The 21,920-nt window shown below is 42.8% G+C and overlaps 1 protein-coding gene across 11 annotated transcripts in view; it reads left to right on the plus strand.

Moving 5' to 3' along the window:
• Nucleotides 1-21,920, plus strand: part of ptprsb (protein tyrosine phosphatase receptor type Sb) — a 71,762-nt gene that overhangs the window by 44,378 nt on the left and 5,464 nt on the right. For 4 of the 11 annotated variants that reach the window (XM_079348029.1, XM_079348036.1, XM_079348032.1 and 1 more), the window contains 19 exons: nt 1,459-1,728; nt 2,776-3,155; nt 4,998-5,199; nt 7,414-7,550; nt 7,785-7,929; nt 12,788-12,882; nt 13,574-13,827; nt 13,942-14,029; nt 14,246-14,464; nt 15,337-15,494; nt 16,124-16,138; nt 16,366-16,481; nt 18,107-18,204; nt 18,467-18,590; nt 19,023-19,198; nt 19,342-19,461; nt 20,417-20,571; nt 20,835-21,120; nt 21,579-21,757. In XM_079348029.1, coding sequence (XP_079204155.1) covers nt 1,459-1,728; nt 2,776-3,155; nt 4,998-5,199; nt 7,414-7,550; nt 7,785-7,929; nt 12,788-12,882; nt 13,574-13,827; nt 13,942-14,029; nt 14,246-14,464; nt 15,337-15,494; nt 16,124-16,138; nt 16,366-16,481; nt 18,107-18,204; nt 18,467-18,590; nt 19,023-19,198; nt 19,342-19,461; nt 20,417-20,571; nt 20,835-21,120; nt 21,579-21,757 — 3,217 coding nt within the window. Of the gene's footprint in view, nt 1-1,458; nt 1,729-2,775; nt 3,156-4,997; nt 5,200-7,413; nt 7,551-7,784; nt 7,930-9,977; nt 10,308-10,443; nt 10,638-10,780; nt 10,808-11,049; nt 11,168-11,364; nt 12,028-12,787; nt 12,883-13,573; nt 13,828-13,941; nt 14,030-14,245; nt 14,465-15,336; nt 15,495-16,123; nt 16,139-16,365; nt 16,482-18,106; nt 18,205-18,466; nt 18,591-19,022; nt 19,199-19,341; nt 19,462-20,416; nt 20,572-20,834; nt 21,121-21,578; nt 21,758-21,920 lie in introns of all 11 variants that reach the window. The other 7 variants (XM_079348035.1, XM_079348038.1, XM_079348039.1 and 4 more) reach the window with 4 other exon arrangements.

The following is a 21,920-nucleotide window of genomic DNA, read 5'->3' on the forward strand; positions in this document are numbered from 1 at the left end:
TTTCATGCTGTCTTGGTGTTCTTTAATGTGTCCAATGATCACTGTAATTTGCCACGACACCTTTTAAGCACCCACTCCTGTCCACATCTCCAATTCATTTGACTACACACTGTATCAGTTATGAATCCTATGTATTGTACAGTATCTTGTTGTACAATGTGGCTGTCCTTTGCTACATTGCCTGTCATTGTCTGGAAGAGAAGCAGAGCTGCCTCTTTCTCTCTCTTTTTCTATTTCTTTCTTTCTTTCTTTCTTTCTTTCTTTCTTTCTTTCTTTCTCTCTTTCTTTCTCTCTTTCTTTCTTTCTCTCTTTCTTTCTTTCTTTCTTTCTTTCTTTCTTTCTCTCTTTCTTTCTTTCTTTCTTTCTCTCTTTCTTTCTTTCTTTCTCTCTTTCTTTCTTTCTTTCTTTCTTTCTTTCTTCTCTCTTTCTTTCTTTCTTTCTTTCTTTCTTTCTCTCTTTCTCTCTCTCTCTCTCTCTCTCTCTCTGTCTCTCTCTATCTCTTGCTCTTTCTACATCTCTTTGTCTCTGCTCTTGTCTTGCTTCTCTCCTCTTCAGCCTTCAGTTCTTCTTTCTCTTCTTTGTGTTCCTCCACCATTTTCTCCCTCTTGAGTCGCCCAGGCATGCAAGTGACCTATGAGTTCAGTCTCTCGATGCATCTCTCCCCAATAAACAGTCAACCAAGTTCTGACAGATGCAGCATTGGATATACTTTAGCACCTTACTTGTTCTTCTTATGGGGGACACAAATAGCAACCAGGGCCTATTGATTGGCCCCTATGATACATACATTCCCTTTAAAGAGAGCCCATGTGATGCAGAAGCATCCTGAGGCACAGAATTTGCTTTGAAGAAAAGTTTGTCACATAGAGTTTGTGGGAAACTTTTAAGATGTTTGCTGAGAGGAGGAAAATAATTATAATGCAACTTTAATTAAAAAGAAAAACGAGAAGAAGGAAAAACAAAGAGAAACTGACTATAGGTGTCATGTCCTGGCTGAATCACACTCAAGAGTTTGTCACTTTATTATTTTTGTAGGCAGCTCACTCCACATGATTGAGCTCAACACAAGATTTGTGTCTTTCTGTTTAAGTCATCAGTACCATAAAGTAAATGGGACAAAACTTGAAATATCCCCTTGTAATTTTCTGTAAAAACCCTGAAGTTCATTCTCCCCCTTCCTGTTACCTCTCCTCTCTTCTTCTTCTTTCTTTTTATCTTTCTTGCCTTCACTTTCCCTCAATCTCCACCTTGCTTCTCTGCCTCGCTCTTCCTCTCTCTCTCTCTCTCTCTCTCTATTTCTCTCTCCCTCACCCGCTCTTCCCCTCTCCCTCCCTTCTTCTTTCTCCGCCTTTCTTCTCCTCACTCCCTTCCCCAACTTTTCGCCTCACCCGCCCACCCCCACCCTTACCCCGAAAACCTTCCCTCTTCCTCTCTACCCTAACTCTCCTCCTTTCCCAGTGCGCCGTGTGCCCCCTCGTTTCTCCATTCTCCCCTCAAACCACGAGATCATGCCAGGAGGGAGCGTGAATATCACCTGTGTGGCCGTGGGTTCGCCCATGCCCTACGTCAAGTGGATGCTGGGCAGCGAGGACCTCACCCCAGAGGATGAGATGCCGATCGGCCGGAATGTTTTGGAACTCAAGGGTGTCAGGGAGTCTGCAAACTACACCTGTATGGCCATGAGCAGCCTGGGTATCATCGAGGCCACTGCTCAGGTCTTAGTAAAGAGTAAGAAATGCTTGAGCAACACCAGAAGAACTTATTTAAACACAACATTGTGAAAGGAAATGTGATATATCCTTTGTTGCAAGTTACTGTACAATAAAGCTGCAGAATATTCAACATGCTAAATTATACAACAGTCAGTTAGCCAAATCATCTGATTGGACAAGAGGCAATCCATGATAATAGAAAAATAGAGATTAACAGCACTGAGGACTGTTAACTATCAGTATTACCTAGGATCAGATATTCTGAATACTGTTATTTAACACAACAGCTGATCATCTTTGTCTAGGTTGTTAAAGCTGGTACATAAAAATCACACCAATGCAACCGTTAACAGGCTCGTATTTCTCTACTTGTATGATGAATAAAAACATAAAGATAATTGTGCAAAATAAAAAGGAACTGCCACTTCAACATTTAGACACACACTAAGTAGCAGGAAGAAGTTTGGATTGCTTGGCAACAGTCAAGCTAGAGAAAATTAGGGTTACCTAGGTAACAGCAGTTCTCACTATGAGGTACTCCCCTCTGCAAAGTCTTCAGAAGCCTGATATCATTACAACAGCCTCTTTGGCTGGCAGCTGGTAAGACTGCATCCAGACGAAGGACATCCTCTCTCTACAAAGTAGGGTGATGCAGTGTCAACAGAGCATTCATACGCCCCTTCTTTCTAAAACCTCCTGAACAAACCACTCGCATTAGAAATCTGAGATTTCACAGTGCAATATAGTGCTACTGTTGCAGTCTCCAAACAGTTAACTAAAGTTAAATAAACAAAACATATGGCTGCCTATTGATGATTACAACACTTTTCTACATTCAGAACTGTTGTATAAAACAATATGACTTGAGGTTGTGCTGTGGTCCTGAATATCAGCATGGTTGTCTTTAATCTTCAGCATACCACAAGTCCTTCTCTTGTTTTCAGGCCCAAACAAGGCACAGTATAGTTTTAATGTATGTGTGATACGCACAGAATTTCTAAAAAACAATAATTAATGAATGAAAAATCTTATTCTTTCTATTCATCCTTTCTCAAATCTGCAGCTCTGCCAAAGCCTCCCGGCACTCCCATCGTCACAGAGACCACTGCCACCAGTGTGACCATCACCTGGGACTCTGGCAATCCAGACCCCGTCTCCTACTACATCATTCAGTACCGAGCCAAAGGGCCAGACAGCAAGTATGAGACGGTGGACAGCATTACCACAACGCGTTACAGCATCGGGGGACTCTACCCCAACACAGAGTATGAGATCAGAGTGTCGGCCTTTAATAGCATTGGTCAGGGGCCACCGTCTACGCGAGTGGAGGCGCGCACAGGAGAGCAAGCACCTGCAAGTCCTCCTCGAAATGTCCAGGCCCACATCATTTCTCAGAACACGGTGATGGTCCGCTGGGAAGAGCCGGAGGAGCCCAATGGACAGGTGGGATAATGACTGTTATCAGTAGTAGATAACACACATTTATCTTCTTTCTTCTTTTTTGGGGGTTGGCATTAAATGTGGTGATAAAAGTCAGCTGCAAAAACACTGGCAAAAAAGCTTGTTTGGTCTCTTTAAGTTCTTAAAGAAAGAGAGCGACTCCATTCATTGGGACAGTCCCAGTTCCTTCATCCAGATGCTTTTAGGTTTGTCTAACAATTCAGTTGATTACAACTTTGTGTAAATATCTTGTTTTAAAACACGTAACAGATGTATTTTAAAGGACACTGAAACTAAATAAGCATTTGCTAAGAGCATAATTGCAATAGTTTTAATGACGAGTGATATATGAAGAACAGTTAAAGAAAACTAATTTCAGAGAGACTTAAAGAGCAAGCCAGTCTGATCTCTTCTTGAAGGTATTGAGAGTTAAATACCCCTGGAGTAGTTTCAAGGTTTAATTTTCTTTATTATTGGTATTTGATAAGGTACATTTGTTGTTCAGACTGAACAGAAATCTTGAGAAAGTGCTTATAAAGATGCTGACCCAATAATTTCAAATATCCACCAAACTAAGCCACTACCAGTCGCTACAAACACGCCCAAGCACCATTCAAATGTTTAAAAATATTCTAAAATGTGGAGATATCCAATAAATGTGTAACTAACAAAAAAAAAAGTTATTTTGCAGGGTTTTTAACTAGTACAGTATTAGGTGGACAGTCGGTTGTGTTAAGACATGAGCTACTAGTATTGATGACAGTTTTGTGTGCAATTGCAAAAAGAAGCAGAAAAAAAGATTAAATTAAGTGTATAACTATTTTATTTAACTTTACCATTTTTTGTTGTGTCTTTTTCCCCTATTTCACAATGAATTGATGTTTGGAAACATTTAAAAGGACAGCAGGATTTGAAGTAGAGACTTTGCTTTATTGTCTCTGGGGGGAAATATTTTGTCCGGGAAACTGAATGTTGTTCAGTTGCTGTGCGTATTTATAAATACATACATAGATATATTTACATTAAAAAAAATGCTTTTGTCTCCATATACAACATTATTGTCATCATCACTCACTATGGATGTGCAGGAGGAATTCTTGTTAAATGACTACTGGGGAATTTTTTCCACTGTGAAGATTCATGTTTCTTTACTGGGAATGTATCTTCCCAGAGATTTCCCTCTTGAAACTCCCTTGCTACTCTCTCCTCCAGCTAAAGAAAGAAAAGGTAATTGGAATGTCCTTTTTGAGTTAAAAGCGCTCCCTCTTGAGGCCCATTTCCTCTTCTAGCCTTCCTAACTGAACAGTTTGTTCATAAAAGTGCGAGACTGCAATGAGTGCATATGGGGATTATGGATATTAAAGAGTAATAACCGAAAAGTTTGAAGGGGTGAGGGCAAACGCATGGCAGTGGGATTACACATACTTTGAACTGCCCATAAACAAATCCCGGAGGAGAGGGAGAAGTGATTATATCTTAAGCACTACAATATGAGGGAATGTATTGGACCTGGTTTGGTTAAGCTTTGACTGACATTTGTTCATCAGGGTCGGCTTCACAACAGTGCCAGGGACACACGGACATAACCTTGTGACAATGACCGCACACAAACACCCAACCAACAAATCCACGGGACCATCTGGATTAAAGTAAAACATAGTTTATAGATGATGGCCTTTGCTGAGATAAATTCTGGTTGCGTTGTGGATTAACATTGCTTGAGAGTCATTGGAATAATAGACGAGAGACCTTTTTTTTTTAAAGCAGGGGGTTCTGATGTCCTAAAATTGAGTCCAAATCCAGTAAGCAGCCTTTCTTCCTCTCCTCTTTCTCTTCTTGGTTTAGGTAAAAGGCTATCGCGTGTACTACACCATGGACCCGTCCCGGCCAATGAACGAGTGGCAGATCCACAACGTCCAGGACAGCGTGATCACAACCATTCAGAACCTGGTGACATCCGAGACCTACACCATCCAGGTCTTGGCCTTTACCTCTGTGGGGGACGGGCCCTTCTCAGACCCAGTCCATGTTAAAGTCATGCCTGGAGGTAAGTATTTTCCTCCTGCATGCTGGTGCATAGATTACAGTTGGTTGTTATTTATTTGTGCAGGAGAGTGGTGTTGATCTTTAAAGATGTGCACACAAGTCATTCTTTGTGTGTGTGCATGCATCCAAAGTGTTAAGTAGCTTATCTGAGTGACTTATGTAAAGTTTGGGAAGCAATCCACTGTGGAATACTTAATGTAAGCTTGACCTGTCAGAAAATACGACTTCTTGGAAATGAATAAATTCCACCTGCCGGGACAGAGCTGTGGGGACTTACGAAAAGGAAACAGGGATTAACACCCAAAAATGTCTGTTGTAGCTCATTGCTGCTCTTGATGCCGTGACAACTCCTGTGGCAGGTTTTTATGTGATGGCAAGTACAAAAAGATGATTAATCTGATGGTATTACTAGTTTGAATTTGTGAAGAGAGCAGCTTGAGCTACTGCTGTGCCATTAAATGTCCCCTAAAAGAGGCTACCGTTTTCAAGTACATAAAAGGAAAAAGATTATGAAGAAAGAGTTCGAATGTGAGAGTCTGTTGGCTTTATGGCTCAGAGTTTATGTGTGTACATCAAAACAGAGAATCTATGCAATGTTTTTAATAACCTGCCAAAAAACGACAGGATGGAAAAGTGATTGTTTTTAAACTTAAATCACTTCTCTGTCTGGAGCGGATACAGGAGGTGGCATGGTCCACTCTTATATCCTATCCAATATCCTATTGGCCACCTTAGAGCTGAAGCTATGCAGGGACCTGTCCAAACTTTTGGACTTAGGGTGGCCCAAATGTGGCACTGACTGGTGCAGGGGTGGCTTCAAGTTTGTGTCCACACACATTAATGAAGAGCATTTATTTATGACTGCCATCGTTTGGCTTCAAAACTGCACTTCAGAAACCAATGGGTGAACTCGCTGTGAGTACGTCCATGTTTAACACAGTCTATGGTTTGTGCACACATACTTCATGCTGACCCTGCAAGTCAGTGCCCCAGCTGGGCTACTTCTCTCACAAATGTCTGGATCCCCCCCCCCCTGTTCTCTGCCATTTAAGATAAGTGGCAATACAACTAAAGTAAGAGGAACTTCAGATAAATGATTTATAACCTGTCATTCCTTAAGACTACCGTAAATTCCGTACTATTGAGCGCACCTGGATATAAGCCGCACTGGCTAAAAATAAGTAAATAAATGTATTTGTACATATATAAGCCGCACTTGATTATAAGCCGCAGGTGTCCACGCTATAACAAGAGCTATTTACACAGACGTAGGCTACCGGTAACATCCGCAAATACTGTAGCGTCCGTACGGACGTTAAAGGACGACGAGAGCGTTCAAATAATAACTTAATAACCCGATCACTGTCGGCCGTGACCACGCCGTTTACAGCAGAGAGCAACACATCACTTGCCGTAACAATCGTACTCTCTCCCCCAGCGTTCTCTCATACAGCCACTCAACACTTTCTCGCTGGTGCATTCACTGACTCTCCACATAATCGGAATTATGAACACATTATCAACTACTGACTTTACAACATGAACCGTTACAATACGAAGCCTAGCCGACGGTGTCTGTAACACGGCTGATGAAAAAGATGACCGTAATATATTTCACAAGAAAAAGTCCATCCATTCACTGCCTCAGAATGACTTCATTACTCACTTCCTCAGTCTCTGTTGTCGCTGTCAGTGTCATCTTAACGTGCAGCAGCTCTGTTAGCTTCTTTGACAGCGAGGTCGATCGCCTTTAACTTGAAAGCTGCATCATATGTATTTCTCCGTGTGTTTTCCATCATGAGGGTGCGTGCATGAAGCGCAAAATGACTGATATTAAGATCCGACGTGACGAAGTCAAATGTTTTTGCGGCAGAAGCTCATTGTCCCCCATAAAAAATCCATGCATTAGCCGCACCGGAGTAGAAGCCGCAGTGCTCGAAGTGTGAGAAAAAAGTAGCGGCTTATAGTCCGGAATTTACGGTATATGGGAATGCTTTGTTCATATTTCTCTACCAATAGCGTTTCCATCGAAATCTATTTTTCTAATTTAAAGAAGGGATGTTTTGTACTGAAATATAAAAGGCTAAGTGGTAATGAAATGAATAACTTAGGTGTGATTTGTGCATTAAAAGCCTTTGTGCTGTTTTCCCCCCTCTATAATAATATTGTCGCATTACATTACTGAATACTGACTGTTTCATCTTGTTCCCTTCAGTCCCAGGCCAACCCGGGAAGTTTAAGGTGGGGAGGGTGACAGACACAAGCATTGAGCTGACCTGGGAGCCTGCTTACACCAAGGAGGGCATTGTCAACTACGAGCTGCTCTACAAACCTGTGAAGTTTGGCAGTCTGGTAAGACCTATTGCTCTCTCTTTATAAATCTTTCTGCTGAGTGGATTTCCTAATAAGACAGAGGGATGAGAGAATAGATAAAAGAGGAAGTTTAAAAGATTAACCCCAACGCTCAGCACCACTTTGTCTGCTAGTGACAGTCCTCATCTTTATTTCTCACCAAATCTCCTTTATGTTTCACTTTTACTCCCCTCGCTCGTCCCGTTCTCTGCTCCTCTTTCTTCTATCTCACAGGAGAAGCTGACCTTCGGGCCAAGGAATTCTTACACAGTAGAGGGCCTGAAAGCCAATACAGAGTACTCCTTCTCCCTGGCAGCAATCTCCAACAAAGGCATCGGAGCTTTCACCAATGAACTGGTGCAAAGGACGTCACAAGCCAGTATGTCTCTATCTGACAGGGAACACCTGTAGACACACACATGCCACACATTTTAACTATGTATTGTTTGACTTTTGTGTGTATCTGATGCAAATATTTTCTCCTCAACACTCACAAATGGACCCCGCATTTAGAACATCATCCTCAGCTCCTGATCCTACGGGGGAAACATTGTCACAACTCTCCATCTATCTTGTTTTATCAATCAATCTGCCCCACCTCTCCTCTCATCCATCCATCTACGTTTCAGCGTGCCTTTCTTTTCTCCAATCAGCCTCTTGCTTCGCTTACATAGCCACAACATCGTGACTGAGGGAGACGGAGCACCGATTAATGTTTCACTCTTCCTTTTTTTTTGCCCTCTTTCACTTTTTCCACTCTGTCAGTGTCTTTGAAACTGTCTGCCTCTTATTGGCTACTAGCCAGCAGTGAGGAGCATTAAATGATGGTGGTTAGCCTGCTGTGTTGACAGGTAAGTGCCAGTCAGTCTTTACTTCAACCACACTGAAGTACAATTCTCTTCCTTCTCTCATTTTCTCTTTTTTTCTGTGATAGTTGAAAAGGATGGACATATTTAGTCATGTTTTTTTTTTCCTTCAAGAGGAGAAGGGAAAGTAAATTTTAGTATGAAATAGCAGAGAAAATGGTTCAAGGAAAAGAATTGATAAAGCAGTCGTCGACTACAAAAGAGTCCCAAGTCTAGAGTTCACGGTGCTTCATAACATCATCGGTAAGTTTTGTTAAGTATTTTCTGGTTGATCAAACACAATGAGTCATAGTATTATAAGTTTTAGACTGAGTACAAAATAGGGCTAAATGCCGAAAGCTGGTCTCCTTTCAATCTTAACCTGAAAAAAGCACTAAAGAGGTACACCAGAACACCAGAGGTTGCAGAGGAAGGGGCTAAGGGGATGTGGGATCAGGAATGGGGAGGTGCCAGATAAGCAGACTATTTCATGCAGCAGAATTCATTTCCCAGGGAGGTTATGTGCGCTTTGTTATCGCCAAGCTTTGGTGCACATCTAGATTGTCCCCCGAGGCCGACAGAACACTGGCTGTACGGCTGAGTGGATAGATACTTGAACCTGTCAGCTATGACTATTACACTCCCACACACACACACACACACACACATGCATCCACACATGCTATACACTCCAGAGCTCCAGCACAAGCCCAGACTCCTTGGCCACGCTCGCCACAGTGTGTGTGTGCTCTTTAAGGAACACTATAGAGGGTGAGTAAAACCGAACAGAAATGTCTGTGCACATTTTTTTTTTTTTTTGGTTTTCTGTACCTCTGTTTATGTTACAGTAAAAATCCCAGCTTCCTCCTGATTCAACTCTTGTCTGCAATTCATCATTTTAGCCTGACGTTCAATATCCGTCTGAGTGCCTTTTCTCTCTTTGGGCTTCCTGTTCTTTTATTTGTCTGCATCCTAAATCCTTTCTGCTCGATGTGAGATCTTCTTTAGTTTTGTTTGTCTCGTCCCTCTGTGAAGACCTTCCTCTAGTCAGCAGTGGAAATTCTGAGACCACTCTATTACCCAGAGGACTCAAGGATTATGCCACCATGGGGGCTGGTGTTATGAAATGTGTGTGATTGTCTGTGCTTGTGCGCACTCAGCCATGCATCCTTGCTTTGGAAAGAAATACTTTGTCTGTCTCTAATTCATAAATCTGCATCCTTTTATGCCTCAGCTGGAGGATAAGATATTATCACTGGGTATTGGATGCACATTCTCCTTGGATGTAATTAAGTTGTCCACTCAGGGTCGATTCTCTTGTCTCTAGTTTATTTCATTAGCCTTCTAGTCCAACATTATGATTTTACATTATGGGGTTGCTATTTTTTTTTGTTGCCTAAGTCATATTTGTCTTGGCCTTATCTCTTTGATTTAGTTTACCATAGTTTCTTATTGTTTCTTTTTCTTATCCTTATCTCCCTTTTGCTTGCATTTTCCCCCAATTTTTGTTTCTTTTCAATCCCTGTTCTCTTGGGTCTCTCCTAAACTCTTTGCCAATTCCTTGCCCCCTGTGTCCAATCAGAGCCCTCAGCCGCACCCGAGGGTGTGTCCTGTGAGAGTGCCAGCTCCACCTCGCTGAGAGTAAGTTGGAGGCCGCCTCCAAAGGATGGCCTGAATGGCGAGTTGGCAGGTTATGAGCTGAGATACCAGAGAGTCTCTGGGGCAGGAGGAGGCGGAGGAGGAAGAGGACAGGGTACAGAAATGAAGGGGCTTTCTATCCCTGCCCAGCAGGGGCAGACAGTAATAGAGGGGCTAGAGAAATGGAGCTGGTATAACATCACCATAGCAGCAACAACCACAGAGGGGACTGGACCCAATAGCCCGGCTGCTCTATGCAGAACTGATGAAGATGGTGAGAGATGCAGATGGAATTGAACAATATTGATTGTTCAGTTGATTATTTACTGGCTAGACTGTTGGTCAGTCCATTCATTCTACTCTCCCGTGTGCATGTGTGCATGTGTGTGTGTGTGTGTGTGTGTGCTTAGTTCCTGGAGCAGCCCCTCGTCAAGTAGACGTCCAGCCGTTCAACTCCTCAGCACTTCGAGTCACCTGGAGATCGGTGTTGCCACGATTACATCAAGGCCAAATCCGTGGCTACCAGGTGCACTTTGCCCGAGCGGAAAGCGGCGAATCACGAAACCTTCCTCGCATCAAAGACCTCTTATTGGATGAGTCACAGGTGAACTGATAACTGAATGTTTAAAGTGATTAAACGGCATTCATTTATTTATCATTAAACACCCTCTCCCTCGTCTTTTGTCCTTTGACTCGCTGTCATCTGTCTGGGCTGCCTGCCGGGTGTGTCTCTGTCTGTGGGATAAGATGGAGGAGGATGACTCAACCCAATATGTGAGTGCAGACAACCCGTCTTCTTCTCATTATAGAGGAATCCACTATTAATGCATACAGAACTGTGCATTTATTACAAAGAGACAGTTATGAAATACTCAGTTTCTTTCTTCATGGATGTGTTTTTGTTAGAGACTGTGTTTCTTATGCTTCACTGGAAGGACACAGAATGAACAGACCTGCTTATTGTTAGTCACTTTTAAAAAGAAAGACTTTACAGAATTGTGTGTTTGCCTCTGCAGGAGCTGATTCTGGGTGGTCTGAGAGCAGACACTTTGTACTCTGTCTCAGTGGCAGCATACACCACCAAAGGGGATGGAGCACACAGCAAAGCCAAGCTGGTTCAGACCCAAGGGATCTGTAAGCATATGCCAACTATACAGCTCAGTGCACTGGATTTAGTAACATACTCAATAATTGATCTTTCAGTTACTTCTGTAACAGAAGGCAGAAGTACATAAGCAGTAAAATCCATTTTAATTCTTGTAACATTTACATGATATATGTTTTTATATATACATTTATTGATTTTCTGATGCCTACACTGTCATTTGCAGTACTCGGCCCACCCTCCTTTTGGGTGCGCCCTGGATCAGGTCCATCAGTGGTGGTGCGGTGGGCTCCTCCACTCGAGTGTTCTGAGTCAGGCTCCGATAGCCGGGGGCCCCCGGTAGAAATCCTGGGATACCGCCTACGGTTTGGCCTGAAGAATACCTCTTTAGACAACACGGTGGATTTCACAAGTCGTGAGAGAAACTTCACCGCCAGCAACCTCTCTCAGGGCTCCTCTTACGTCTTTGTCCTCTCTGCGAAGAGCCGAGCAGGCTACGGAGATGAAGTGCAGCAGGAAATAACAATCCCATTGTTCCCACCCTTGGGGCATCCCAAATTATCTAGCTATGTTAATGTCACATGCTGCTCCATCCAGATCTCCTGGCTACCACTTCATCCTGAAGACTATAATGGTGTCCTCACAGAATACACTATAGCTTACAGAGAAGCTCCAGGCCCCGATCCTTCTAGTGACCCTGGCCTTTATTTTGTACCCACCCCTACTGCTCTGCCGTGGCTGATTGTGATACCAGCAAGTGAATCCAGCTACACCATCCTGGGCCTCAATCACAGCACAACCTACGAGGTGCAGATCAGAGCCCACAATGTGGCAGGGCCAGGCCCCTTCAGCCCACCTCTAGTGAGCCAAACCCTGGCCTTTGAAACAGGTAGGGTTAGCCTCAGGCCTCCGGAAAACTCTTCACCTTCTGTGCACTGGTTCAGCTTCACATCTCTTCCCCCCTTTTAATGTGGACATAGCGCAGAAACATTGAAGTAAATGAAGTGTGGGCCAGTTCTTGCAGGTCAGCCTTTCACCCCTGCACCCAAGGAAAGCTGAGAAACTGCAAAGTCCAGGGGGGCCACGACTACTCCCCCCAATGTCCTCCACTCACTCACTTGTACCTCCATCACCTACCCTTCACCACCAGTGGAAGCAGGCTGAATGTTAATGGATGTTTGCCTCAAGAGCACTGCTTATCACAAACCCTCAGGTAAAAGTCAATACAAGGCTGAGATGTACAGTATCTAATTCACAAGGTAAGTCTTCAGTCTGAGTTCAAGTGAAATCTGGCTTCTGGTGCTGCATCTGCAGGTAAGCTGTTTTTATCTGATAGACCGCCACTTCCACCTCTTCCAAAGCGTTTGCTGACATGCTGAAGTCTGAGTCTAAAGAACACAACCTAACACTCTGAGAATGTGGCATGTCACATTCCTGCAGCCGGTCTGTCTGTCTTATTTATTCTTATTACTTTTGCCATCCACTTTCCTCATCACCTGCCCATCCTCCTCACCATCATGTATTCTTCCCCCGGTATTACATCTGACTGACCTGGCTTCCATTTTTACAGGGAGAAAACGAGAGAGAAGGTGCTGATTTTAAGAAAATGCTCTGTTATGAACGAACTCCCTTTTTTGCTTTGCTTCCAGACGTGCCGAGAAATTTTTCAGTCAATCTGGCCACCAAGACGAGTGTTCTTTTGACCTGGGAGTTCCCAGAGAGCAGCAACCCATATCGCTTCACGGTATGTCCACGAGCTGCTTCTTGCAATTAACATGCACATGATACAACTTTGTATCAGATGCCAGGCTTCTACCTAGAATAACTATAAGGTTCTGACTCTTTTAGATCCTCAAACTTTATAATTCCACGTGTATAACACCCACTGTTGGATTCATATAGAACGTCATGATATTGTATCATGAAAAATAAAATTAAAAAGGAACAAAAGCTTCTCTAAACGTCACTGGTTAACATGTTGTATACTGTTCAATACATAATTACTGTGTAGAAAGGTGAATAAATGTGAATTCACTATTTCTAACGTGCTAATTTGTGAGCATTAGAAGTGCTGATATAGATGATTTTATTTTTTAAAGAGAGCCAGATGAGATATCCCTCCTTTATCCACTTTTTATTTTTAGATAACTTAGCTGGCTGTGGTATTAAGCTACACATTCCCTGTGCACAAATTAATGATACCAGGCAATCCTCTGTAAAGACTTGTCTGTCAATTTATTCATACATTTTGCCAGTGCTGTAATAAATCATTCAACATGTCTTCTCCAAAATGTATTTCCAGGGTCTTTTTTTAAAAAGTTGTTTTGAATTAGCTCGGCTGGCTTCATCTATACGTATGAATTGTTAATGTACAGTCACATGTCTTCAGCATTCTTGATATAACAAATCTTTTCCCTTCACCTGCCATCCTCTAGGTGGAGTATAACCGACAGAAGATGGAGGTGGACGCTCGTCTTCGAAAGGCAGTAATCCCAAACCTTCAGGCGGACACCAGCTATGACTTTAAGATTACAGCTCCGGAGGGTAACATGGGGGGCCTTCGCCACAGAATCTCCGCTAAGACCTCCCCACCCATCACCATCCGCCGCCCTGAGATCGACCACGCCCGTGACACCGAGACCACGGTCACCATCATCCTGCCATCGCTGGAGAACCGCAGTCCTGTCAAGTAAGACGAAATATAGTTTCAGACTTAGTGCCATAAGTTGGACAGAAGAAAAAAAAGTTCAGGACTCGTTTGAATCATCCTCAAAAGTTTCATTTCCTCCTCTGCTTTTTGCAGGAATGTTTATGTCGTTGTGGTTCCACTGAGGAGAGCCCGCGGCGTCATCAGACACCTCAAGAGCCCAGATGAGATGGACCTAGAGGAGGTGAGAACCACAACAATGACAGCACTCACAGATGTCTGCGCCTGGAAGGAGAAAAAGACTCACAAAAACACACACAACTCCTGGCAACGCTTACCATCTATGATTTTTTATATCAGCGTTAAAACATTAGTCAGATTTATTGGAATGCTTATTTTTTGTGTTTGTCTTCTCTCTGTCTGTTTTTTTCCCTGTTTTTTTCCCCTCTCTGTCTCTCAGCTGTTAAAAGACATCAGTCAAAGGCAGAAGGATACGAGGCAGCAAAAGCAGGTGGACCTGCGCCGGGCTTACATCACAGCCCGTTTCACACCTGCCACTCTCCCTGCCTTCTTCACCTTGGGAGACCAGCTGGACTACGGTGGCTTTGAGAACCGAGCCCTCGACCCAGGGCAGGAGTACGTCTTCTTCATCCTGGCCGAGCTCAACTCCACAACAGGGGTACAAAAAGCCGCTGTGTCACATCACTTTTATATCTGTGTTTAGATCAACTTCCTCATTCCCTCGCTGCCTGTGTTTCCCCCCTGCAGGCTGTCATTATGCATTGTAATCAATATGGCCTCACTGTTAAAACAATAAAAAGCATGTCAGTCAGAGTGTTGGAAGCAAAAGGTAATAACCCTCATGTACTTCCATCACAGCCGCCAATAAAGCGTGAGTGTACCATTGTGCCAGTGGAGGAGATATTGCCCTGTGCACTGCTTGAGTGCATATGTTGATTTGAATTGGAAGAGATATACAACTTGAATTATGACATGATTTTATTAGGAGCACTTTAAGCTCAGGGAAAGCTCTTTGAAAGTCATTCACAAGTAATGCAGTAGATCGGCACTTTCATCATCATCACTTTATTTTCATAATAAAAACACATGCGATGTTAGTAGGCCTTTTGTGCAACGTTTTTGTGTTGTGCCAAATAAGGCTGATAAAATCTAATCTTAAACACTAATCTCTATCTGTACTCTTTAACCACTGCAGCGTCTCTGAAATGAATACTGTTTTAGCTGCTTACATTTAATGTAGTGAAAGAACTGTTGGTTTAACTCATTGTGTTGTGTTCAGGTCCACAGTGTGGTAAAATGTTAAACAAGTTGAATGTGCTGTGCTGATGTTACTCTTAAAAACAGAGCCTAACCTGAGATATTCTGAAAAACACCCCATTTCTTTTGAAAAACAAAAAACAAAGTTAAACTAAAGCTACGATGATTCAGGCAGCTATTTGTAAGAAAACAAGAATAATTGAAAGCTCTTCCACTCCCTTGGAGTTCTTTTGTATGTGGGTTCTGATTATGCCCTTGTTTTTTGTTTTACAGAAAATGTATGTAGCCAGCCCATATACGGACCCAGTGATTGCCCCAGATTCGGACCCCCAGCCCCTGGATGCAGGTGATGGTCTGATCTGGGTGGTTGGACCCGTGCTTGCTGTGGTCTTCATCATCTGCATCGTTATTGCTATCCTGCTTTACAAAAAGTGAGTGGGACAGACAGCCGCTGTTATAAAGCATTTCAAATGCTACAATGATGAGACAAATGTTGATTAGCATGTTTTATAAATCTGGATGGAGTTTGAATGCTTTAAACTGGATATTTAGGGGGTTACAAATAAACACTTTCATTTTTAAATGATTGTAAATCTCCCCCCATTCATCATCTTAATACACTTTAACTTGACTGGGACTTGCTTTTGTTGTTGGCTTATTTCAGCAGTGAATTGATATACATCATATTTTGTAGTGAGTATAATAGTGTGGAATAGACTCAATGTATTCCCCAGTATAAACGTTGACATTCACTTAACATAAATACTTCTTGTATATTTACTATTTACAGAAGCTCCTCCTTAAACCAGAACAGGTACAGGAACTGATTCATGTTTGGTTAGCTTTACAATCAGCTTCATCCAATTTGTTCCACTTTAGAAGTGTAGTCTCCCCTCAGCTATGAAACAGTCTGACCTGGCTGTTAGCCCGTGATATCTGCAGCAAGCCATCAAGCTTTGGAATACTAATGCAAAATATTGATCTACCTTTCTAACAATCTGTCTGTTTCCTTCCTTTTCTTCCCCTAATTATTCCTGCCTTGCTCTCGTTTCACTGGAAGCAGCAAACCTGACAGGTAAGATTAAAGCAATGTCAAGTTCTTTGTCTGTGTTAACGCGCAGCAATAACACGACACAAGATGCTGTGCAGAAATCTCATATCGAGCCACGTCATAAAACACTGTTAATGGACTATTTACTTGACTCAAGTAGCCATGCAAATGATGCATCAGTGGTGAGTCTGCTTTCCTCTCTTGTTTGTTTTGCATGTGCTAATTGCTCTTTTGACTCACTGGTGTTAAAGCAGCAAGCGCAAGGACTCTGAACCGGGGACCAAGAGCCTTTTGAGCAACGCAGAAATGATGGCACACCACCCAACAGATCCCGTGGAGATGAGACGCATCAACTTCCAGACTCCTGGTGAGACGCTTGAACCCACACAGGCACCCAAACACACACTCTGTATTTGCATAATAAAGCACACTTCCGATTTCCTCCTGATTGGTTGATGAAATATGCATGCCACCAATTTTATCTTGGGCGAGACAAGATTGTGAAAGTACTCCCGCGCACGACAACAGACGTGTACCTGGAAGCTTCCGGTCCTTTCTGCGTATTCAAAATGGCTGCCGCCCAGGTACAGTCAGTGTTTAGTCACGGCTGAGTCATAACGGTGTGACAAAATCCGATCATCTCCTCTCGCCCACATTCCACATGCCAGGCCCAGATAGCACATCAGAACAGGCAGAGAGGACAACAATCTGTCTCTCGAAGCCGTTAATGGTCAAGCTGCTGGATGTAAAGGTGAGGAAGGGGTTAACTGTGATCATTTGCTCAGAAATTTCCTCTGTGCTAACCGGCCTACCAGCTCAAATCCCCACTGTGAAGTAACTACATGGATTTTGCACCTCCCCACCCCCTACTGTGTGAGATCTAACAACAAAGCTGATATCGTACAGGCAGCACGCTATTGAAGCCTTGCTTTCACTTCTTACGTTAAATCAGCAGCATTCAGAAAACGCAGCCTTGAGCAAATTAATCCCTGTTCCTGCTATATTTTCCTGGTTGCAGTTTATAGAAATCTCACGTGGAAAAGGTGGTAAGATGCGTCACTGAGCAGAAAGGTTTAGTCGTTTTCCTGCAGGGAATTAAAAAGTCAAATATAATGTTTTATTAAATCCATAGATTATGGTTTGCCTCCTGGAACATGAAAAACAAGACTTCAGTGTGAAAGCCACAGTTTAAAGCTCTTCTCTGCGATCATTTTTTCTCTCTCTCTCTCTCTCTCTCCTGTGGCTGCAACCTTGAAGCTCCCACCTCACCCACTTCTCCTCCCCCTGAGATTTTTTTGCTTTTGAGGTGTTTCGCAAAGATGAAATTTATTTCCAGTAGAAGCGCCTGATGATATCTGAGGTCATTCCTGGTCGTGACAGGCGTGTTCTGTCGTGATCACTTGTGGGTGCTGCGGTACAAGCGCCGAAGCACAACATTACTGTTATTACGGGCCTGTTTATGTAGCTATGGCTGCACGATGACTGCATAGTGCATCAATGTGTAAAACAAACACTGAAAAGACAATCTTGGGCATGAATTTGATTGTTTATTGAATACGAAGCAACATAACTTCGAAATAATGTTTACAATATTTGCCTTTTGGGTGGACAATGCTGAAGCTTCTCTTTTGTCACTCCAGCTGTGAAATGAAACAACTGTAGGAGGCAGAGAATGCTTCTTTGGTGTGTGTGCGTGCATGCAACTCTCCTAATTAGTGTTCTGTCAGCTTGTTTTCTCTGAGTCGCTGCTCCTCTGATCACAGAGAAAGCAATTTATCAAAGAACAAGAAAAACATTTACAAACAAACAAGACTTGCCTCCCTTTGTTCTCACACATGGATCAAAATTGATTTTCTGCCTCAGCGTGTTCCTTAATATGTGATGTTCTGTGATTGTAAAAAATGATCTCCACAGATTTGCATATGTTTGATGTCGACCTTCTGTAATTAAAGTTACCCAGCCTAATTCTGCATGATCTCTGACCCCACGTAGGAATGATGAGCCATCCTCCGATCCCCATCAGTGAGCTGGCCGAGCACATCGAGCTGCTGAAGGCCAACGACAACCTGAGACTGTCCCAGGAGTACGAGGTGAGGGATGCGTTATTATGCAACACAAATAAATAGATTGCATCTTTATTGTTTGGAAATGCAAGCCTTTGCTCCATCGAGTAAATCTTATTTAATGTGTATTTCACTGTGTGCAAACTCGATGTTCATGATTTATTCAGCACTGCAATTTATTGCTGTAACTCGTCTGCATTACACAGCACTCCCTCCGTTATGCTCAAATGCAAGACTTAACATACCCCCATGCACTGTAAACGTTTGTGTTTGTGCTGCTTCTTCTCAGTCCATTGACCCCAGTCAGCAGTTCACCTGGGAGCACTCAAACTTGGAGGTCAACAAGCCCAAAAACCGCTACGCTAATGTCATAGCATACGACCACACCAGAGTCATCCTGGCTCCCATAGAAGGTAAGGAACGAGGCAGCGAGTTAAAGAAGATGTTAAAAGATTTTAATGAGAAATTCTTAGCTTGTTTGTGTTCAGGGGGGGGGGAACTGCATGATGGATGAAATCTGAAATTGCAAACAGTGCTGGAGTCTGCCTGTGTGCAGCGGCATGAGACTGACAAACAGCGCGAGTGCATTCAAGTGCAGCCAGCACTCCTCCGGAACAACAAGGGGGAGAAGGGATTTGATCTAGAGCTCATGAATTTACACCGACAGAGGCTTGTTTGTTTGTTGACGTCCACTAGTCATCCCGCAGCTGTCTGTTGGAAGCCGGGGCTGCTGGGAAACAAACAGTTCGTTAGTCTGTTTGATGTCATACATGCAGGTTAATTTATTATGTCGCTCGTACACATCACAGTTTAGCAAGAGCCTCACAAGGGTGTCTCGTTTGCAGGTATCCTGGGGAGCGACTACATCAACGCCAACTACATTGATGGCTACAGGAAGCAAAATGCCTACATTGCTACACAGGGCCCACTGGCAGAGACATTTGGGGACTTTTGGAGGATGGTGTGGGAGCAGAGGGCCGCCTCTGTCGTTATGATGACCCGTCTGGAAGAGAAGTCAAGGGTAGGACACGGGACCTGCACCCACATACAAATAAAAGACTACGTTTACCTGCAAACTGTAGTTCTGAGGAACAAAAATTGCATGATTATTACTCAATAAACATTTTTATTAGTGTTGGTGATGCTTTTTTTTTTTGTGTTAAGATAAAGTGTGACCAGTATTGGCCCAGTCGTGGCACAGAGACCTATGGGATGATCCAAGTCACCCTGCTGGACACAATGGAGCTGGCCACTTTCTGTGTTCGGACCCTTTCCCTGCATAAGGTAAATTGTGTTTTTCTCTCATCGACCCCTGACTCTCCCATCTGCCCTTTTCTTTCTCACATCCATGCTGTGATATCTTAAGAATACAGACAGCAACCAGGAGCTACCAATGTGATCAAACATTTCCAGTGTCGACAAAGAAGCAGTACATATGGACACGCCGAGGAGAATAGATTAGCCTTCATGCAGTGTTCAAACCAGGCCAGCCTTCCCATGTCAGGCCCTGAGATGTAATCACCGTTGGAGGCAGAGTACTTTCTTATAGCGAGGGGCTAATCTAAGACCGTCAGACTAGCGTGTCTCTGTGGCCTACTTACAAACACAGAAACTAGGCCAACTGTAGCTTCCAAATGAAGCACAGCTTCACTAAAATGTTGTTGATGTGTTTTGAAATGTCAAGTTGGGAGAGTCATCATATAGTAGAGAATAAAACACATCAGATATATTCAACTATGCTGCTCCTGTTCCTTTGTTTTGGGGACAATGTGGGAATATTTAAGCATATATATATATATATATATATATATATATATATATATATATTCATGTGTATGTATATATATATATATATATATATATATTCATGTATATATATATATATATATAATTCATGTGTATATATATATATAAGAGTTTTTGTTTTTATCACAGCATTTTACATGTTCTTTCTTTATATATATATATATATATGCATATATATATATGCATATGAATATATATATATATATATATATATATATATATATATATGCATATATAATTTTGCACTTTTAGGAGTGTTGACAATGGAGATACATTTTAAAAACTGCTATCAAACTGGCACGTTTCCCTTAAGCAGCTTCACAGCCTTTCTGTAACATAATATGTTGACAATGACTTCTATAGGTAAATGTTTGGTTGACAGTGTCGACCTCAGTGATATTAAAGCCATTTTTTCACTTGTGTCTTATGTCAGAGCGGTAGCAGTGAACGGAGAGAAGTGCGTCAGTTCCAGTTTACAGCCTGGCCTGATCATGGCGTACCAGAGTATCCCACCCCCTTCCTCAACTTCCTCCGCAGGGTCAAAGCCTGCAACCCTCCTGATGCGGGACCTATCATCGCTCACTGCAGGTACAGTGTGCACACATAAGTGGATAGTTATAACACGTCATGTTAACGATGTTGTTTCAGTATTGATCAAGATTCTGACAGACATGGACAGTCTAAGCCAAGCTGAACAGCTGTTGGCCGTAGCTTTACACTTAATAGACAAACAGGACAGTTTTAGACATGTTCTCATGTAAGTCTTAGAAAGAAACGTGCAAAAAATAAACCTCCCAAACACCTCCTAAGTTTTTGCTAATACAATGTATTCCCCTTATCCTCTTTCCTAGTGCTGGTGTGGGTCGCACTGGCTGTTTTATTGTCATTGACGCCATGCTGGAGCGCATTCGTCACGAGCGCACTGTGGACATCTATGGTCATGTGACCCTAATGCGCTCACAGAGGAACTACATGGTGCAGACAGAGGACCAATACAGCTTTATCCATGAGTCTCTGCTGGAGGCCGTCGCCTGTGGAAACACAGAGGTGGCCGCCAGGAGTCTGTACTCGTACATGCAGAAGCTCTCTAAGGTGGAGAGCGGGGAGCACGTCACTGGCATGGAGCTGGAGTTTAAGGTAGGAGAGAAGGCACAAAAAGGGCCAAAAAGATCAGAGGAAATATGTACTCACAATTATTAGTTGCACTTTGTATGCGTCCTTAAGTTTTAAAGCAGTTTCCATCAGGTTTCCATCTAAACATGTTTGACTTGAGTGTCAGTTAAAGGCCTAATCATGTTGTATCTACCCTGGAAGAAAAAAATTAAAAAATAATAACGTTTAAAAGATTAAAAATATTGTGTGCAAACAGGGAAAACTACTTTACTATCTTGTTTCTTTTTATCTCACAACCACTTAGACTGTATTGTGGCTTGCAACCACCAGATCATAGAATTGTGTTGCCACAGTACATCAGCTAAGCATGCAAATAATCCTGAACATCGCTTCACTTTTGCAGTTTTGGTTTGTTATATAAGTGACTTTCAGATTTGTTTAATTGAAAGGATGGTAACGACACATTTTCCATCTCTCTTCAGCGACTGGCAAACACCAAAGCCCACACGTCCCGGTTCGTCACAGCTAACCTGCCTTGCAACAAATTCAAAAACCGACTGGTAAATATCATGCCCTACGAGACCACACGCGTCTGCTTGCAGCCAATCAGAGGCCTGGAAGGCTCTGACTACATCAACTCCAGTTACATAGACGGATACAGGTATGTTTTGGTCCCAGGGAACACTAATATGGCCTGACCACACTCATGCGCTTATGATGGTTGATGAGTGAATAGATCGGATAGGTTTTCACCACAGTGCTCTCACCTGTCACGTCCTGTCAGATCCAACGTTACTGTATACATGTACCCGCTTTCTGTCTCG

The sequence above is a fragment of the Symphodus melops genome (genome assembly GCF_947650265.1).
Source record: "Symphodus melops genome assembly, chromosome: 7".
In the NCBI taxonomy this organism is placed as follows: Eukaryota; Metazoa; Chordata; class Actinopteri; order Labriformes; family Labridae; genus Symphodus; species Symphodus melops.